The sequence below is a fragment of the Aplysia californica genome, unplaced genomic scaffold (genome assembly GCF_000002075.1).
Source record: "Aplysia californica isolate F4 #8 unplaced genomic scaffold, AplCal3.0 scaffold00219, whole genome shotgun sequence".
Classification (NCBI taxonomy): Eukaryota; Metazoa; Mollusca; class Gastropoda; order Aplysiida; family Aplysiidae; genus Aplysia; species Aplysia californica.
The window spans coordinates 621,712-639,914 of NW_004797489.1; the positions used below are offsets into that span (position 1 = coordinate 621,712).

Here is an 18,203-nt window from a genome sequence, read left to right on the forward strand (position 1 = left end):
TTTCCATCTCTCCCCATCTTCACAACACTTCCCATCCCTCCCCATCTCCACAACCTTTCACGTCTCTCTCTCTCTCTCTGTCTCTCTCTCTCTCTCTCTCTCTCTCTCTCTCTCTCTCTTTCTCGTCAAGTCTTATCTCACCCCATCACACGAAATGTATCCTACCCAAACCCCCTAACCCCAGCAAGGCCCGGGGTGTAATGGGCAACCTTACAAAGCGGCCCCTAAACTGGGTATTCCCGAACTTGTCTATATCTACGGACTTCACAGCTTCCAAGCCCTGGGTGGGAAAAGGTCGTATCTGCAATACAGTAACTTTGTAGAAAGGGTTTTTGCATTCAGACTTGTTAATGACAGCTGCCTGTCCGAGACAGTTTCTTGGCTGTTAGCGTGGACAGTCCGACAGATGCCACTGTGGACACGGGCGTTATGTGGGTGGCTTCACGGCTCATCTAGAGTCTGATCTCAGTGCGGTTGGTCTCAACGCCGATGTAGTAAGTGTTCACGTGAGTGTGTATTGTTTGTTTGTTAGACAGTGTTTTGAGAGGTGTGTTAAGGGGTGTATCTAGGGTAAGGTCATAGACTTATATTAGGCTACAATAACCTAGACTGTCCACTCTGACGAACTTCCCGTTCGCAGTTGGAGAACACCATTTGACTCAATTTGAAACCAATAAAGGGGAAATAAATGGGGATGGGCTAGAAAGAAAGTTCTGCATGCATTCGACGACAGCAACATTTATGATTTGTTCTTCATATAGACGCTCATGGTGAGCACGCTGCGCAGGGAAGTTTATAGGGAGCAAAGAGCTGCGCCTTGGCAGTGTACGGTCTAGATTATAATCCAAGTCTATGAGATTGGTAAGTGCGGTGCGTGATCAAGCATGTCATTAAGAAATGAAGGGGAGCGAGGGGTGGGGGGGGGGGAGATGAAAAAGGGATCGTTTGAAACTGGTGTACTCATCCCCTCTTTTTCGACGATCTTTTTTTAAAGACCACATCACAGGTGTCTCCTTCTATTTAATAAGGTACCAAAAAATAGTGCATTCTATACAAAGAGAGACGCCCTTCTACACAGCAAAAAGTCACCTCTTCAAGGCTAAGCTGGAGCCACCTCCTCAAGCCTTATTTATCTCAACTCATCCTCCACCCCATTGATCCCCCCTCCCCCCGTGGACAAAGAGGCGTCTTACTACTGCTTGTCCAATATGTAAAGAGTTTTAAGGGTTAACTCTACAAAAACAAGAATGTGATGTATTTGGTCATGGGAAACAACAAACTTCGGAGCAATTAATTTCCGAAGGTTCGCCCCTGGGAGAATAATAACTAACCGTGAAGCTGGTTTCGTTGAAATGTGTTTTCTCACGCTGAAAGAAACCTTTCGATCCAAATGATGACAGAAGACAGAAAAGTTAGGCAAACGTACTTTTACACCATATTGTGACGCCTGATTTTGAAGAGGACCTTAACAATAAATTATAGTTAAAGAAAAAATAAACTATGAAGTTGGTGATGTGGTTGTGTACATGTTTGACAACTCAACACGGAAGTAGTTAGATCTCGACACTGCCAAGCTATTTCGCCAAAATTTGGAACTGAAGTTTAGAGGGTAGAAAAATAAGTGTATTAACTACTTCACTGCTAGATCCGAGTATTGAGTTATAGAGCGCATTCCTGCCTTCCATAAATCCCAGTTTTAAGGTATAAAAATTCATTGAAGCTTACTTTGTTGTTTGAAGTACAATCGTCAACTTTATCGACCTCACAATGTAAACGACAGTGAACAGATCTCGCGGAGACCTCTGCATTTACAAATACTGCTCTCCCCTTAACAATTTCAATTTTTTTTAAAATTACCTCTGCGTCTCGAACTTTGAGGATAAGGTGAAGAAAAACTATCACCTGGCTTTAGCTAGAGATGTAAAAAAAACCATCTAGATATTATGCAGAAATGAAACCAGTTAGTGAAAAGCTAACCAGCATGTTTACATTATTGCTTGGATTGTAATCTGTCAACAAGTGCCTATGATTCTGTCGCAAAGTATAATCTATTGGAATTAATCTCATGTGATTAGACATGACGTATGCACATTTTAAAAACCCATAAAATTTACATTTATTCATTTTTAATGTTACAATATAAAATTAAATAAATGTGAATTCCTGCAACTGCAGGCCTTATAGTGTGCTTTGGGGGAACAGCAATGGTAGTACCACAAACAATGGAGTTATAACCGAGGCGTCTGTACAGCTAACTGTTGGCAATGTGGGGAGTTAGTGTTGGCATGGAGGGCTAAAGGGATGTAAAAGGATAATGAGGTCATGGGAATGGGATAGTGAAGTCGGGGACAGGAAAGAGGATAATGGGGATGGGAGTTGGGGGGGGGGGGGTTGGGAAGGGTATGGAAGTTGGGGGAAAGAGGAAGGGGTAACGCAAACTTGGAGAAGAATGTAAAGAGTGTATTTAAGAGGTATATATAATTATCTCCCCCCCCCCCTGCCGGCGCCCTTCAACAGACACAAAAGTTAATCAAACCATATAGAATCATGTGGTTTTACACTTTTAGAACTAGTAATAAAAATGTAACAATAGCATTCGCTTCTACGTTTACTCCAAAGAGAGAGCCAGACAGTGATGGGGTTAAAACTGGTTATAATATAATATACTTTTTCAAAGATTGAATCGCTTGTCGCGGTTATACACTAATTTGACCGACGACCTTGGTGTAGCAGTTTGGCGCTCCGCCGTAGCAAACCGAAGGTTTTAAGGGGGGGGGGTAGTTAGTGTTTTACAGTGCTTGCAACTGCATAAGGTCATATGAGCGCAAAGGACACAATAAACATTTATTTCAGCTGGTAAGAAATTTTGAATTCTGCCCGGGTGGCGGCCGAATCCTACTCTTATTGATTTTAGACCACTAAGGGATCTTTAACGTGCACAACATGCACACAGGACCTCCGAGATTTTTCACCCTTTTCCGAGAAGGCTAGATGTAGATCTTTCCCACCAGAAGATAAGGGGTGTGGCTTAAAGACAGTTTTTAGTTTTAGCAAGGTTTTACGATGCTCGCAACTGCATAATAAGGTCATAGGAGCGCCAAAGGGTGGATGTCAACAGAGAAGTCAAAACAGAGAATCAGGCTTACTCTGCTCACCTCTCGAGCCTCAACAGCACAAAGTCTGCTTTGACTATCAAGGCACCTCAAAAATAGCAGTTCACAAGAAAGTGACGAACATACAAAAGAAGTAGAGGAAGATGACGAGATTATAAGGATGAGGAAAGAAAAGCAGCAGTTTCCCCTATGTTGTTTCGACACACCGTGGGCATGACATTGATAAATAAACCCATTTACAATTCTACTGTGCTAACTAACATGTTACTATCCCCCCTTGGGAATGGCCTAAAGACAATTCAGTCAGAAGCGCAGCCCTGGGGAAGGGAGCACACGAAAGACCTGAGTTCGATTCCCGAGTGGGGAGAATTTCTATTGAGTATCTCGGTTTCTCGGCGGGGTCCTATGTCACTCTCGGCTAGGATTGGCCCTGACAGACAAGATCGAAGGGTCTTACCCCTCATAGAATGATTAAACAACTAACTGTTTTGTGCGTTGGGCAGTTCACATTGTGGCGTCCAAAGGAAACTTGAACATGTAATCTCCAAATCATCTTGCTCTAGGCTTGCACTACCCGCTCATGCAGCATACCAATTTAAAGCTGAATATATTTTGCATCATTTGACACATCAATATTTCATCTATGTTAAGAGACGCCCGAGATATGGTCACTCAAAACTAACCTTTAAAAATCAGGCTTGGCAAAATTGTGGGAAATCAGAGACACGGAAAAGTGTGTTCGCGCGTACATTGAAGTGCGTCAACATTGGATAAATGGGCATGTATTGAAAATCAAATGAAAAGAGAATATTATTGTCTCTGCAATGAACAGCATCTTCGAATGAAATTTTCGAACAGATTTGAAAAATAGAGTAGTTACAATTACCAAACAAAACCTGGACTTAACACGTGCTCTTTAGTATTAATTTTGTTTTTGTTTATGAACTAATGGCTTCGTGTCGAGCACAAAACCTTTTTCGCACATGGACTGTGTTAGTTATAAACAGAGGCCACGAAACTGCCATGGTTTTGGATGGTCTGGGGTGGGAATGAACAGAACCACCATCGTGAGAATCACTGGATGGCTTAGTTTTGTGGACGACATCGAGCAAGTGCTGGAACGTCGTGTCTTACCCTTATTTTCGACATGGTGTCATTCAAGTAGAAATCTCCATGCATAGCAAATAACTTTCTCACAGGACCAATGCCACTAGATAGCTCTTGGAAAGCCAAATCAAATCAACGGTGGAGTGGTCACCAGTAAATAGCCACGATGTTAATCCGACAGGTATGAAAAGAGTGAAATACCATGAAACAGCAGCTGAAGAAGTGCGACTTTGCTCAGACCCTTTGTTCACAACTCTCTGTGATAATTTGATAGATGATTATGTCCAAAATTTAATTAATGCCCAAAGGTTTTGAGCACTAAAGGCTTCGAAGCAAAATAATAATAAACACATTTAATGTTAAGTCCACGTTTTGCATGGTAGTAGTGATTGCTCTGTTTTCCGTTTTATTTGGAACTATTGTGACCAAACATTCAAATAAAATATTGTTTATTGCAATACAAAATTCGCCATCCATTGGATATGTAATGAATGTCCATTCCATCAAAATTGATGTTCCTCAAAGCACACGCGAAGACAATTTTACGTTTCTTTGATTTCACACAGTTTTGCCATGCCTGGTTTTTTAAAGTCAATTTTGAGTGACCATATATCTCGGGCGTCTCTTAACAAATATGAATTATTGATGTGTCAGATGATACAGAATTTATTAAGCTTTGAATTGGAGTGCTGCATGAGTAGGTAATGCGAGGCTTTAACACAATGACTTGGTGATTACATTTTCAAGTTTCTTTTGGACGCCACCGTATATAATTTAAAGAATATTTCAACAGTAAAGCAAAAAGAACTTTCCCGTGAGTTTATGTAGTTTTTAAAAATATAGATAGCGTTTTGCTCATTATTTCAGTTTGTATTTTCTCTTTTGTTTTGCTTTTGTCATTTTGCTAGTATGTCGTTAGTTCTACTTCTTATTGCTTTGTTTTGCTTTTGTCATTTTGCTAGTATGTCGTTAGTTCTACTTCTTATTGCTTTGTTTTGCTTTTGTCATTTTGCTAGTATGTCGTTAGTTCTACTTCTTATTGCTTTGTTTTGCTTGTTTGTGATTTCTTTTTAGTATCTGTTGTAATCGTAATGGTGAGAGAGACACTAATATGGGACAATAGACTTCCTTTTCAATTTCCGAGAGCGTTAACTCTGGCGTATTTCTGATTCGTCAGTAAGAGCGCCATAAAAACCACGATCATGAAAAGGCATTGAAAAAAAAAGGGGAGGGGGGGCGTTTTTGCTCGCATGTGACTGTAGTGAGACCGGTACTATAACTATAATAACAATAGTGGTTGAAAAAGATAGATTACTTCCCTAGAGAAACGAAACAATTTTGTCATTCATGTGATGGTGATATGGTGATTCCGCTTCGCAGCAATGTTTTTGTAGTAAGAGAGGAGCGGCGGTCATAAAAATGCGCGGTCTAGGAATACAAGTCTATGGAGCCGAGGCTTCGGTTATGGATTGGGATCCCAATTTAAGTCTCCATAGTCTGACATTTTAATGACATTCATTCCCGATCGCTTGACGCTGTCTGCTCTTCATGTACACGATATTCTCATTTCGTAATTATTCTTCCAAAGTTCGTCATGCTTAATGAGGTTTATGGTAGCTAGCGTGTTGCATTATCTATTTTGAGAAGTGTATCCTGGGAGCTGTTCAGATATAGAGATAATTGAAAAGTCTTGCAGGCAGCATATTAACGAAACAATTTCTACGGATAGCAGTAATCTGTCAAAGCTATTAAAGTAAACATACTTCCTACTCACATGCATGCCCGCATATGCGCACCATAAACAAGCACGTCCGTACGCACACATATACGTACGAACACACGCAAGCACGAATGCACTCACGGGTGCACGGATTCACACACCAACACACATACACACACAAACACACACCTACATACGTACACATACACGCACAAACACACGCACGCACGCTCCTACGCATACACGACCAAGAGGACGCCAAACTGGTCAATATAATATAAATCAATCACCCAGTGCTAAAGACATTCAAGTTTTAATAACAATTTCAACCAAAATTGAGTTAAAAGGCAAACACTGTACGACTTCATAAAAAGCAACCTTATTGTTTATTTATTGTGCAGAATAACATGACTATTTAAATCTCGCATTGCCATAGAAAGTGTCAAATTAAGAAAAGAAACCCATTCAAAGTGCAGTGGTTTTTGGTGGGGGGTTTTTTCTTTTCTTTTTTTGGGGTTTTTTTTTTTTGAGAGACAGAATCTGTGGAGACAGTCACTATTAGTTGAAACTCATTGTTGAACTGGAACTGGAAGTCCAAAGAATCGACTCATGAACATATTAAAAATGTCCGGCGGTGCATTCGAGGTTGCCTGAAAACAAATGTCAACACTTGGAGCATAATTATAATTTAAACTACAACAACTTTCCCTGAGTTTGTTTTGCGATATTAGTTTCAAATAAATTTGTTCTTTAATTCACGAACTCACATTATAGTTGATGTTATAGAGGTATGAGTTTCCCTCAATTTGAGCTGAAATAAAGTAGAAATTTTGCAGAACTTGATATTTGTCGAACACATAAGTTGTTGTTTTAAAAAATATTAGCAAATATAACGTCCCCGTGGTTGGATTTTATTTAATCGAAATTTTGTTGAATTTGGTGTAAAGGCGACCGAGTTATTGCCCTTTAGATGAGTCCTATCCCCCTCCCCTCTGTCTCTCTCTCTCTCTCTCTCTCTCTCTCTCTCTCTCTCTCTCTCTCTCTCTCTCTCTCTCTCTGTCTTTCTCTCTCTCTCTTTCTTTCTCTCTCTCTCTCTTTGTCTTTCTCTCTCTGTCTCTCTCTCTTTCTCTGAGAAACACACACACACACACACACACACACACACACACACACACACACACACACACACACACACACACACACACACACACACACACACACACACACTCTCTCTCTCTCTCTCTCTCTCTCTCTCTCTCTTTCTCACTCTCTCTCTCTTTGTCTGTCAGTCTGTCTCTGTCTCTGTCTCTGTCTCTGTCTCTGTCTCTCTCTCTCTCTCTCTCTCTCTGTCTCTCTCTCTATCTATCTATCTCTATCTCTCTCCCTCACTCTCTTTCTCTTTCTCTTTCTCAGTCTATCTAATTTATATTGATGCCGTTATTTATATATTATCAATATTGCTCTATTGCAACTATCTTTCAATTATTATAAACAGAATCACGATTGTTATCATTTTGGTTGTTGTGGTTGTTGTTGTTGTTGTTGTTGTTTCTGTTGCTATTGCTGCAACTATTATAAATGGGTTGCGTCGTAGATGAAAAGCAGGGGTATTGGTTAAATTACTTCCAACAACAAAAAAGTTGCAACCTGTCCATTTCATCAGCATGGGAACTAGCATAAGGGAGGTATTTGTCTCAAAGTCAGTGTAAAGAATATGCCCCACTAGAGATGTGATTCTGGTATGTTCCAGAAGTAAACACACCCAATGAAAACAACATGTGCGTAGTGTGCATACAAAAAAAATAAATAATATAAATAGCTCAAAAGAGGTGCATGAATTCTGTAATGTACATAAAGTATTTAACAGAAGTGAGTACTTGAAAAGACCGTCCGTGTATTTTCAACATTAAATATTGCCTCGGCAATTCAGAATTGTAAAATGTGTTTGTCCAAATCACCCCCTTCGCCAATGTACGCAAACAGCTCTAATGTAGAATACAAAGACCACAATGGGTACACATTTTAGTTTTCAGAGTGGGGAATTGATTCCCCCGCCCCTGTGATTGCTTTTAGCATATTTATTCCGGTAATGTTGTGACGGCGCGTGGGGTGCTATGGTAAAGGAACGGGAACAGCAGTTGGGGTGAAGAAAGGAGGGGGTATAATATGGAAGGAGGGAAAAAAGAAAATTATAGTGCGTGTCACAGAGCGTAGAACAGAGAGAAAGAGTGATAAAAAGAGGAAGAGTGATTTTAAAAAAGAAGAAGCGTGTTAAAAAAGAGAAAAAGTGATAGAAAAGTATAAGATTCATAAAAAGAGGGAGAGTGGTAAAAAGAGATAAAAGAGTGATAAAACAGAGGAAGAGTGATAAAAAGAGGAAGAGTGGTTAAAAAGAGGAAGGGTGATGAAAAAGGAGAAAGAGTGATAAAAAGAGAAAAGGGGATAAAGGAAAAGTGATGATAAAAAGGGGAAGAGTGATAAAAAGAGACAGAGTTATTTTAATAGAGGAAGAGTGAGCAACAAGAAAAGAGTGATAAAAAAGGAAGAATTACAAACAGAGGAATAGAGATCAGAAAAAAACCCAGCGACAGAGTGAGGGAAATAGAAAAAAGTAACAAACATTGACGTCACTCTAAGTCATAACAGAGACTGAATACTCTCTGGTCATAATGAGCCTCACTGCCCAGTTCACATACCAATTCACCCACAAACACTAAAATTAACTGTGGTAGCCCAATCACAAGAGGGAATGGGGGTGAGTGTGTGCTCTCAGAATCTTGTCCCGAGCAGTAATTTTTATTTGGCTCCATCAGGACAGAAGAATGGTACAGTAAGATGCATGTGTAATTTAAAAAAAAAATTTTTGGTAAATGTTTTACGGTGCTCTCAACTGCATAAGCCAATATGAGCGTTCGACGGAACACATCAAACGTTTACAGTTTGTAGGAAATTTTGAATTTTGCCCTGGTGATGGCCGAAGACTACTCGTATCGATTTTAGACCATCGAGGGATCTGTAACGTTCACAATTTGCACCCGGGACCTGCGAGATTTTTCGCCATTGTTCGAGAAGACTAGGTGTAGATCTTTCCTACCAGAAGATCAGGGGTGTGGCTGAAAAACAGCAGTAAGGAGCCAAGGAGCAGCAAAAGAAAGGCTGCAGAAAGAGTCAGGAGCCCAGAGGAGGGGGGGGGGCAAAGGAGGTGAAGGGGTGGGGGCAGAAAGTGGAGGCGAAAGCAGACGAGAGAACATTGGTAGAGAGCAGGAAAGGAGGTGAAAGGAGACAATTTTCGAGAATACAATTTTCCGGTCGCTACCTGGATTCGAACCCGGGACTTTTGAATGAGAGGCAAATACCTTAACCTGTTGGTCACGAGAGCCCCCTAAAGACCCTTTTCAGCACAGCAAGTTTCTCTAAGAATCCCTATTCGATGAGTAATGAAGTTGGTGGACAGCTCAAGAACGTTTTTTCAAACATTCGAATCACAGCCATCTGGATTATTGCTCGTCGGGTTACCAACTGAGCAAACGGAGAGTCTACGTCTTCTACATCAAAGTACCTCAAGTAACACCCCTGTCCTTCCACAGACACACATGCACCCCCCTTCACAAACACCCCCACCCCCACCCCAGTCCCTTATACTGTGTATCCCTAATTTTAATAGGGAGGGCTATTCGGTTTGTTGACGATCTAATTTCGTATGGGTAACAAGTATAAACTTACGTATAAATAACGTTGTGCTGAAGAGGGCGTTAAAACTGTACAACACCCTAGCATACCTTACATGTTTTTATTATTTTTCTTTGATCACTTTTTTTTCTTATCCAATCAAAAGGAACACAGCTTTCAAAATGAATGTTATAGTAACACTCTAAGTGTATCCTGGAGACAGAAAATAAAGCATGAAGAAGCATTAAGATGAAACGATGAATAAACATCAATACTTCCTCGGGAGAGGTTGCGGTGACGGAGTGGTTAGTGCGCTCGTCTCCGAAGCGGAAAGTTCGGGTTCGAGCTTCGGTTCGGACACGCATTTTTTTCGCCCCCTCCTGCCCTCCCAGCAGTAATGGGTACCTGACTTCGAGTTGGGGAAGTAAAGGCGGCGTGGAAAGGAACTGGTCACCCTACCACAATATGCCGAAGGCCCAGAAAGTTGTCTCACTAACAAAGCAATCCCCAATGTCTGGATCGGATGCGGAAACAACTTTACTTTTTTTTTACTTCCTCAGAGCGCAATGAAACTGAAACTGAACTATTTGAATCACCCGAGAGACATATTATGCTGAAAGCAAAAGTTAAAGGCTAAGCGTGGAAGGACAGGAGAGGACATAGAAGTGTGGCTTGGAACCAAAACAACCCAGGTAGACCGAATAGCCAAGGAAATTGTGTTTTATTGTAGGTCCGAGAAGCAACATCGAAGAACAGGAACAAGAAGAAAAAGAACAAGAAGAAGAACAAAAACTAAAACAAAAAGAACAAGAAGATCTCAGCTGTCTTGCTACTTCAACCAAAGAACAAAATATTTCGCCTCTAGCCCTTGAACCATGTGTAATGTATTGACGTGCTAAAAAGTCTACCAACTATTACATTTTGATGCTTCATTACTCAATAGACCATCAACTCTACTTATCTCATTGCAGATTTTGATAACAATCCTCTTCGTCCTCGTTTCCTGCTGCATCACATTATCTGCGCATGCGTGGCCGACGCGGAACAACGAATGGGAAGGCCAGAGGTGGAGTGACCCCATTTCACAAGTGAGTTTTATGATAATTCACATAGTTCATTAGTGCATGTTTCTTTGTATGGATTACCCCAGTAAACACACTGAGTTGTTCTGCTTGTAGTACTAGACTGAGCTATTCGTAGCAGAGGTGCTATTTGTAGTACAAGTCTGTACAATTTGGGAAACGAGTCTGGCCTTTTGGCAATTAGTAGTAGTATAACAAGTCTATTACCTCGCGCCTGGTCGTCAAGGTGGTAAGATTTAAGGGCGTGTGAGGTCATGAGGGTGTGAGTGCGCACAGACATAATCACTACCATCATCATCATCATCATCATCATCATCATCATCATCAGCAGCAGCAGCAGCAGCAGCAGAAGCAGCAGCAGCAGCAGAAGAAGAAGAAGAAGAAGAAGAAGAAGAAGAAGAAGAAGAAGAAGAAGAAGAAGAAGAAGAAGAAGAAGAAGAAGAAGAAGAAGAAGAAGAAGAAGAAGAAGAAGAAGAAGAAGAAGAGGAGGAGGAGGAGGAGGAGGAGGAGGAGGAGGAGGAGGAGGAGGACGAGGAAGAGGAGGAGGAGGAGGAGGAGGAGGAGGAGGAGGAGGAGGAGAAGGAGGAAGAGGAGGAGGAGGATGAGGAAGAGGAGGAGGAGGACAAGACCTCAGCAATGTTTTTATCTTTACCAAAGAACAAAATATTTTACCCCTAACCTTTGAGTCTTGTGTAAGTAAGTATTGACCGAGGGTTTTATGGAAAACGTGTGTGTTTTCAGGCCAGCTCTGTAATACAGTCGAGCTGCTCTGATGACCTTTTCTTTGTACTGTCTTTTGTGAACTCGGAAAATAGTAACGAGTAGAATGAACATTTATGATAATCTATTTATTTTCACCTGTTCTTGTCAACCTTTGAACTTGCTTCGCTCACTTTGCCACTTCTATTAAATAGGCTAAAATTTTAGCACCTTTCACCTACATGTACGAGCGTTTTTTTCTTAGCGAGGCATCAAATAAGATCTGCCACCAAAAAATTTCGGGTGATCCCCATCGTCCAACAAAATTACCGAATTACCCACGCTTTGGTGTCATAGAAGTAAAATTACTTGATAAATATGAACTACTGCTTTGTTTGATATTATATGTTAGGTCTGCTCTTGAAAGACAACCCGAACAGTTCAGTTGACACCAAGTTGTGCTGTGGAGTGGGTGGCCCAGGTTCGAATACATACGTTAGTTTGTTTTTGTTGGGTTTTTTTTTTGTCTTAGTCCTCCTTTCTAAAAGATGTCCAAATGTCGTCACTGAGTTGAAAAACATTTGCACCATGATGTTTATTATGAGAAAACATTTCTGGGAGTTTTCTCTCTCATAGTTGACAAAGAAAAGAACAGAGCAATATTTGCTGCCACGTGTAAACGATTGTGTGTTTGGTGATGTCAGAAGCTATAGCGCATGGGGCGCAGGAGATGTGAGAATTATTTTGGTATTCTACAGTCACTGCTACTTCTGTTTCTGCTATTATTATATTATTAATACACACTTCTCTGATATTGGGTTGATTGGAGGGTTCCCAAGGCTCTCTGTTTCCCTGCCTATATATAGGACCTATTGGAGAAGGACGTTTAACTTAGAGGTTCCGCATGACTTTACTTTGTTCATTGGGTCGTTAAACCCACGCCATACTCCCCTCCACACAGCAATCACGTGTTCATAATATCCAGGACAACAGACATATCCATTTATCGGCCGCTTTGGTGTAGCCCTTAGGCGCTTCGCCGTCACTCACAGAAGAGTTCGGTTGGATTCTCACATGGACAGACTCTTTATCCAGTATCTTGGTCTTCTCACTGGTACGTTGTATTTCTCCCTGGCAGGCAGAATAGAAGCATTACTCCTTCTAAATGGCCTTAATTGTACCAATTGGGGCGTAAACTGTCTCCAGTTAAATTCATAAAGTGACAACTACTGACTAGATTACATTTTTCTGCTGTGGACACAGAAGACCTAAGTTCGATTCCTAAGAGCAGAAATCTGCTTTATCCCGCATTTCCGTCTTTCTGCTGGCTTTTGGCAATCTCCCTTAGCCCAGGTTGGCCTTTATAAGAGGGGTCGACGTGTGTGATGCACTCGGTTGTATTTCCGGTTCACCTTGGAGCTCACTGTTTGACTCATTTTGAGCCAAATGAAGGGCAAGAAGCAAAAGAACGATGGCCATGACACTGAATGGTCTAGAAATAAAAATCTACGATCTTAACCTTGGCAAGACCTGAAATAACATTAGATAATCCCATTTCTCTTTATGCACTCATTTCTTTGACAATATTTGGAGAACCAATACCTGTCTAGAAATCATAATATCGGATATTATTCTCAAAATAGATGAAACGAGCAACCTTGCAGTGAGAAGTAGGCGGGTTTCGGATTTTCTTTTGTTTCTGACATTTTGATTTATAAAAAATCAAGCTCGTAGTTCCGAGATGAAACATACAGTTGGGAAACCCTCTTAACGGCAGCCATTCTCTCTGGTCGTAAATCGTAATTATGGTCTATTCCCATCGAGAATATAAAATCTTATCTGCTGCCGGCAGACAAACGATTTCTATACCTTCGTTTTGACTTGCGAAATATCTCGTCTCAATTTCTGCTTTTTCATGTTTTGTTTTTTGGGGGACCATTCATTTATACCCTAAATCGAGTCTGAGTTTATTTTCTTCTGATTTTTTTTTTCCAAAAAGATATTAAAAATATGCTTCTGTACTTGAGATCTTTCGTTCAAGCTGTAGAGGACATGGAACGAGATAAACCGAACATGTGGGGTTGGAGGGGGCATGCGAAAAAACAAAGAGAGGTAAAGAGAGAGAGAGAGAGAGAGAGAGAGAGAGAGAGAGAGAGAGAGAGAGAGAGAGAGAGCTAGCTGAGACAGACAGACAGACAGACAGACAGACAGACAGACAGACAGACAGACAGACAGACAGAGAAACAGACAGACAGACAGACAGACAGACAGACAGACAGACAGACAGACAGACAGACAGACAAAAGAGGCAGACAGAAAGGCACAGTAGAGAATAAGAGAGTGAAAGAGAGAGAGAGAGAGAGAGAGAGAGAGAGAGAGAGAGAGGGAAAGAGAGAGAGAGAGTTGGCTCACTTAAGGGACAGTACGACTTCGTTAAGCGTTGCTGCTGTGTTTATTTCTTATTTATCAAGCCCTTCTTAACCAAGGCTGGGCACATCGTTGCAAACAAGGTCAAACACACCAAAAACAATCTTAGAAAAATATAACAGACCCCGATACACCACTTGGTTTCCCTGAAGCAAACAAAATTAAGCATGACTTTATAATCGATCAAATGCGCTTAAAATTGTATTTAATAAAGAAACAGAGTTTAAAAAGACCCCGCAAAGGAGCATCTTGATGATCCAAAAGGCAGCACACCTGACCCACGTCAAAACATTGCACCTCCTTTGTACATCTTGTGATACATGTCCAAGAATACAGAAACAATAAGTAAGAAATAATGGCTTGTAGCAACCGGCATTTAGAGAAGTTTGTTTATGAAATTATACTCTTTAAGCTTTGAGCAGAATTAGAAGCTAACAACGCCTACGTTCCTTCAGCAACAACAACGACGTTGAGAGCTTATAAACGGTGCCTTGGGGAATCGAAGAGGTGAGTATTGTGTCTGGAACAATCTAATCTTCGTTAATCCTCGGATTCCGATGTTTACGGGAAGCAATTTTTTCAAATATTTTAGACAATGAGAGGCAGGGAAAGAAAGAAATACAGAGACAGAGAAAATGAAAGCGAAAGCAAGAGAGACAGTGGTACAAGGAGCGATGGAGAGGTAAAGGGGGAGAAAGACAGACCGACAGACAGATACAGATAAAGATGAGAAAGAATGAAGAGAGAGACGGGGGAGGAGGGCGATGCAAAGTGCTAGACCAAAACAGCTAGAAAGACAGAGAGGGTAATGGGGAGGGGTGGATGAGGAACGAAATATATGATGGGAGGTTAAGTGACATATAGAGAGAGGCGGGGAGAGAAAGAAAGAAAGAGAGAGAGAGAGAGAGAGACAGACAGACAGACAGACAGACAGACAGACAGACAGACAGACAGACAGACAGACAGACAGACAGAAAAAGAGAGAGAGAGAGAACGAACGAACGAGAGCAAGAGAGAGAGAGAGAGAGAGAGAGAGAGAGAGAGAGAGAGAGAGAGAGAGAGAGAGAAAAGGGGGGAGAAACGGAGCCCGGGAGTATGGGAGTAAGAGAGGAGTGGGGATGGCGGAAACACAGAGGAAGTGAGTCAGTGAATAATAGCGGGGAAAGGGGGACAGAGGGGCGTGGAGATACAGGGGAATATGCAGTGAAGAAGAGACAAAGATAAAGATATACAGAGAGACAGAGAGGGGGGAGGGGAGAAAGAAACAGAGGAATAGAGACCGCTCTATGGCACTTTAACGATGACGCTGAGAGAGCAAATACAAAGCCGCTTGGTGATAAATCTGGATCAGGCTTTCTAGGAATCGTGTAGTTTTGTTTTAAGAATGTTTTCTTCAACTCTATTTACGTGTATGCTCTTGATCCCTGCGGGATGTGGTTGAGATGGTGGAAAGGGGGACGGGATTTTGTATTTGTTTTCATCCCAAAGTTCGTGCCAAAAAGAGAGAACACGTTTTATCAGCGGAAAAAAAAAATGCAGCTAAGTTGAAAAACACACAGAAGATTTCATCAGTGTGTGAGATGACGCGGGCTGTCTGGGGACTGTGATCCTGGTCTTTGAACTTACAGGGAACGGATTACTTATACCGCTATTTCATGTATGTTGTTTATTAATAGAATTGCCAGTGTATAAGTGTATAGCTTTAACCTATCAAAATTCCATAGACGGATTTAAGAACAAGCTTCTTTCGCCCACGCCGAGAACATTTTTAGATGGGTAAATTGCAAAAATGTTGGGCATCAGCTGTTGGATGTCTGAAAGGAATACAAAACGTAAATAAATGTGTCTAATTGTACAATATGGGGCAGAACATGCGTCTCTCAAAGCACTCTCTTACGAATTTTCTAAGAATGGATGCACTCTGGAAGTGCGCTCGGTTAACTGAGTTGGTGTCAAGCTGGGCTAAGGAGCAGATGGCCTTGGTTCGAATTCCCAACAGGGCGTTTTGAACCCAGGTTTTAAGGAGGATTTACGGCTCTCCAACAATAAATCGGTTCTGTTGGACATGGATGTAAATAACATCTCAAATAACATTTCCATGTTGAAAGATGCAAACGATCAATGACCAATGAGCACACCAGAATAATAAATAAATAATGGAAATGTCTCCTTAACCAAGCGTTCAAACTAACTGGACCTTACATTTTGCCCCACAAAGTTGTCTAGCCGTACGCTTCAATTGGCTTTCCATGGATAGGGGAAACGTAAAGCTTCTTCAAACACACATTCTTCTTCCACGCTAGAATTATTTGCTGTATCTGGATAAGATTTGTCACGTTGGTATTAACTTAAAGGTAAAATGAATGAAGCTCCCACAGAAACACGCTTGATAAACATAGAAGACCGTGATTTCAATAAATCAACGGTGATTATGCTAGCCAGTTACCTGGACTATTTTTGCATGTTAACACGGTACAAAGTTTACATGTAAATTATGTACAACGCCCACCATTTTCAAAGAGGCATGGGAGCTAAATTTTCTTTTTAACTCATAAAGTCTCCAAAAAGTCAAAGAACGCAACTTCCGCGCTCCACGGTCACGGAATGTTTCATTTTGCTTCAACTATACAGTTGAGGAAAAGAAAAACCACATTGAATTTTTACAATGACGATAAGAAGAAACAAAAGTGTCATTTCTGAAAAGAATACTTCAATGCTATCTGCTTTATTTGTTTCATCTATATGAATATATAACACAACAAAACTAATGAGCCTACTGTGGGAATTATTTTAGGTCTTTGTCCTACTGTATGGAGGCCAGTGTGTGTACTTTTTTTCTATTTTGGGGGAAAAGAGGTCTTGGGGTGGGGGAGGGGGGAGTTTGTTGTTTTTGAGTTATTGTTATTGTTTTGTTTTTTTACTGTTGTCTTTTTTTTTTTTTGGTGGGGGTGTTAATTCGTTTGGTTTTTTTAATCTTAACATTTCACTCTTAAGTTATTGCGTCACAAAGCCTTTAACCTTTCCAGTCGTTTTCCAGTCGAGAGAACGTGGACTTCCGGTCGAGAGAACGTGGACTTCCGAATAATACAAACTAAGAAGCAACTCATTAGAGGGTGTTTTTTAAATTAAGTAAGTCCTTTTGGGTGTAAATGTGAAATCAGAGGTCCCGTCTCTAAGATTACCCCCGGCCCCAACTGTCCCCGTTGAGGAAGAAGGATTTTGACCCAAAAATAATATTATAGGTTATGCTTCGTTTTCGGATGACGTGAAAACGCCTGCTTTTAAGAAAAAACAAACAAACAAACAAACCAAAAATCCATGACTGATTTATCAAGAGAAGAACAGTAATTGGTCATACTATGGCATACACAATGGTTACTTTAGTACTGTTGTTATGTGCTGTCAAAGTATGTCTCACAGATTACGAGAGTCAGTGGTGGGGTAGTCAGACAGTTCGCCTTTACACTTAGATGACGTGAGTTAGATCCTCCCAAGTAAGGTACCCACCAAGAAAATGTCCACTTGTCGTACAGCGGTGAGTATGCAAATGAAGCAATTTTCGAGAGTGTGTTGAATTGTATATCGCGGTCTTTCTGTTTGGAAGCTGTATCACGTTCACCCTGGCTTCGCCCTATCAGTATCAGGAAGTGAAGACGAAGCCAGCGCCCAAGAGGATCTAAATTGTATCGATAAAGTAGAAAAACATTAACAATGGATACATAGTTCATTCCGTTATCTTGCAGAGAACATAACCTCATGATAATTCTATTTCTCAATAGTTGACATATCGGTAGGTACTTAGATGCCGGTTAGTATTCTTCTAGTACTTGGGGTCGACTATTCTCTCCTGAAATGACTCTGGTACACGGCTGTCGACTCAGTCAAATACATCAAAGGTAGCAAAAAAATTTAACGACACACAGCTTTCGACTTTTGAGTCATAAATTTGAGATTAAAAAGGACTGCTTTGATACTCTGAAAGCTTCTTAGGCACAATGAAGCAAAAGAGATTGCAATTTTTTGGCAAAAGAGTAGCTAGAAGCCATAGCATATGCAAAATAATGGACGGATTACTATCACTTCCTGGGAGTATAGCTCGTAACACCAAACTCTAGTAGAGAAAACAGGGAGCCTACGGCGTGATATACACAAGATTGGAACTGTTTAAAGTCAGAGATCATGTCCCGACGTCATGCAACGGCTCTCCCTTGGGAGCCTAGACTTGCTTTATATTATCCCATACCATGCGTTCTGACATGATCTTAGTTTGCTCTGAAACGCAGCATTTGACTCAGATATTTGACTCAGCTTGTACCTGTCCAGATGAAGGGCATTATTTTGTTTTGCTTAGCTCTGTTTTGTTTGAAATTTTAAAAAAAATTATTT

The 18,203-nt window shown here is 40.9% G+C and overlaps 1 protein-coding gene across 1 annotated transcript in view; it reads left to right on the plus strand.

Annotated features, from left to right (window-relative positions):
* LOC101850568 overlaps positions 1–18,203 on the plus strand; it is a 66,846-nt gene that overhangs the window by 32,137 nt on the left and 16,506 nt on the right. The window contains exon 4 of the mRNA XM_005099598.1: positions 10,581–10,697. Coding sequence (XP_005099655.1) covers positions 10,581–10,697 — 117 coding nt within the window. The remainder of the gene's footprint in view (positions 1–10,580; positions 10,698–18,203) is intronic.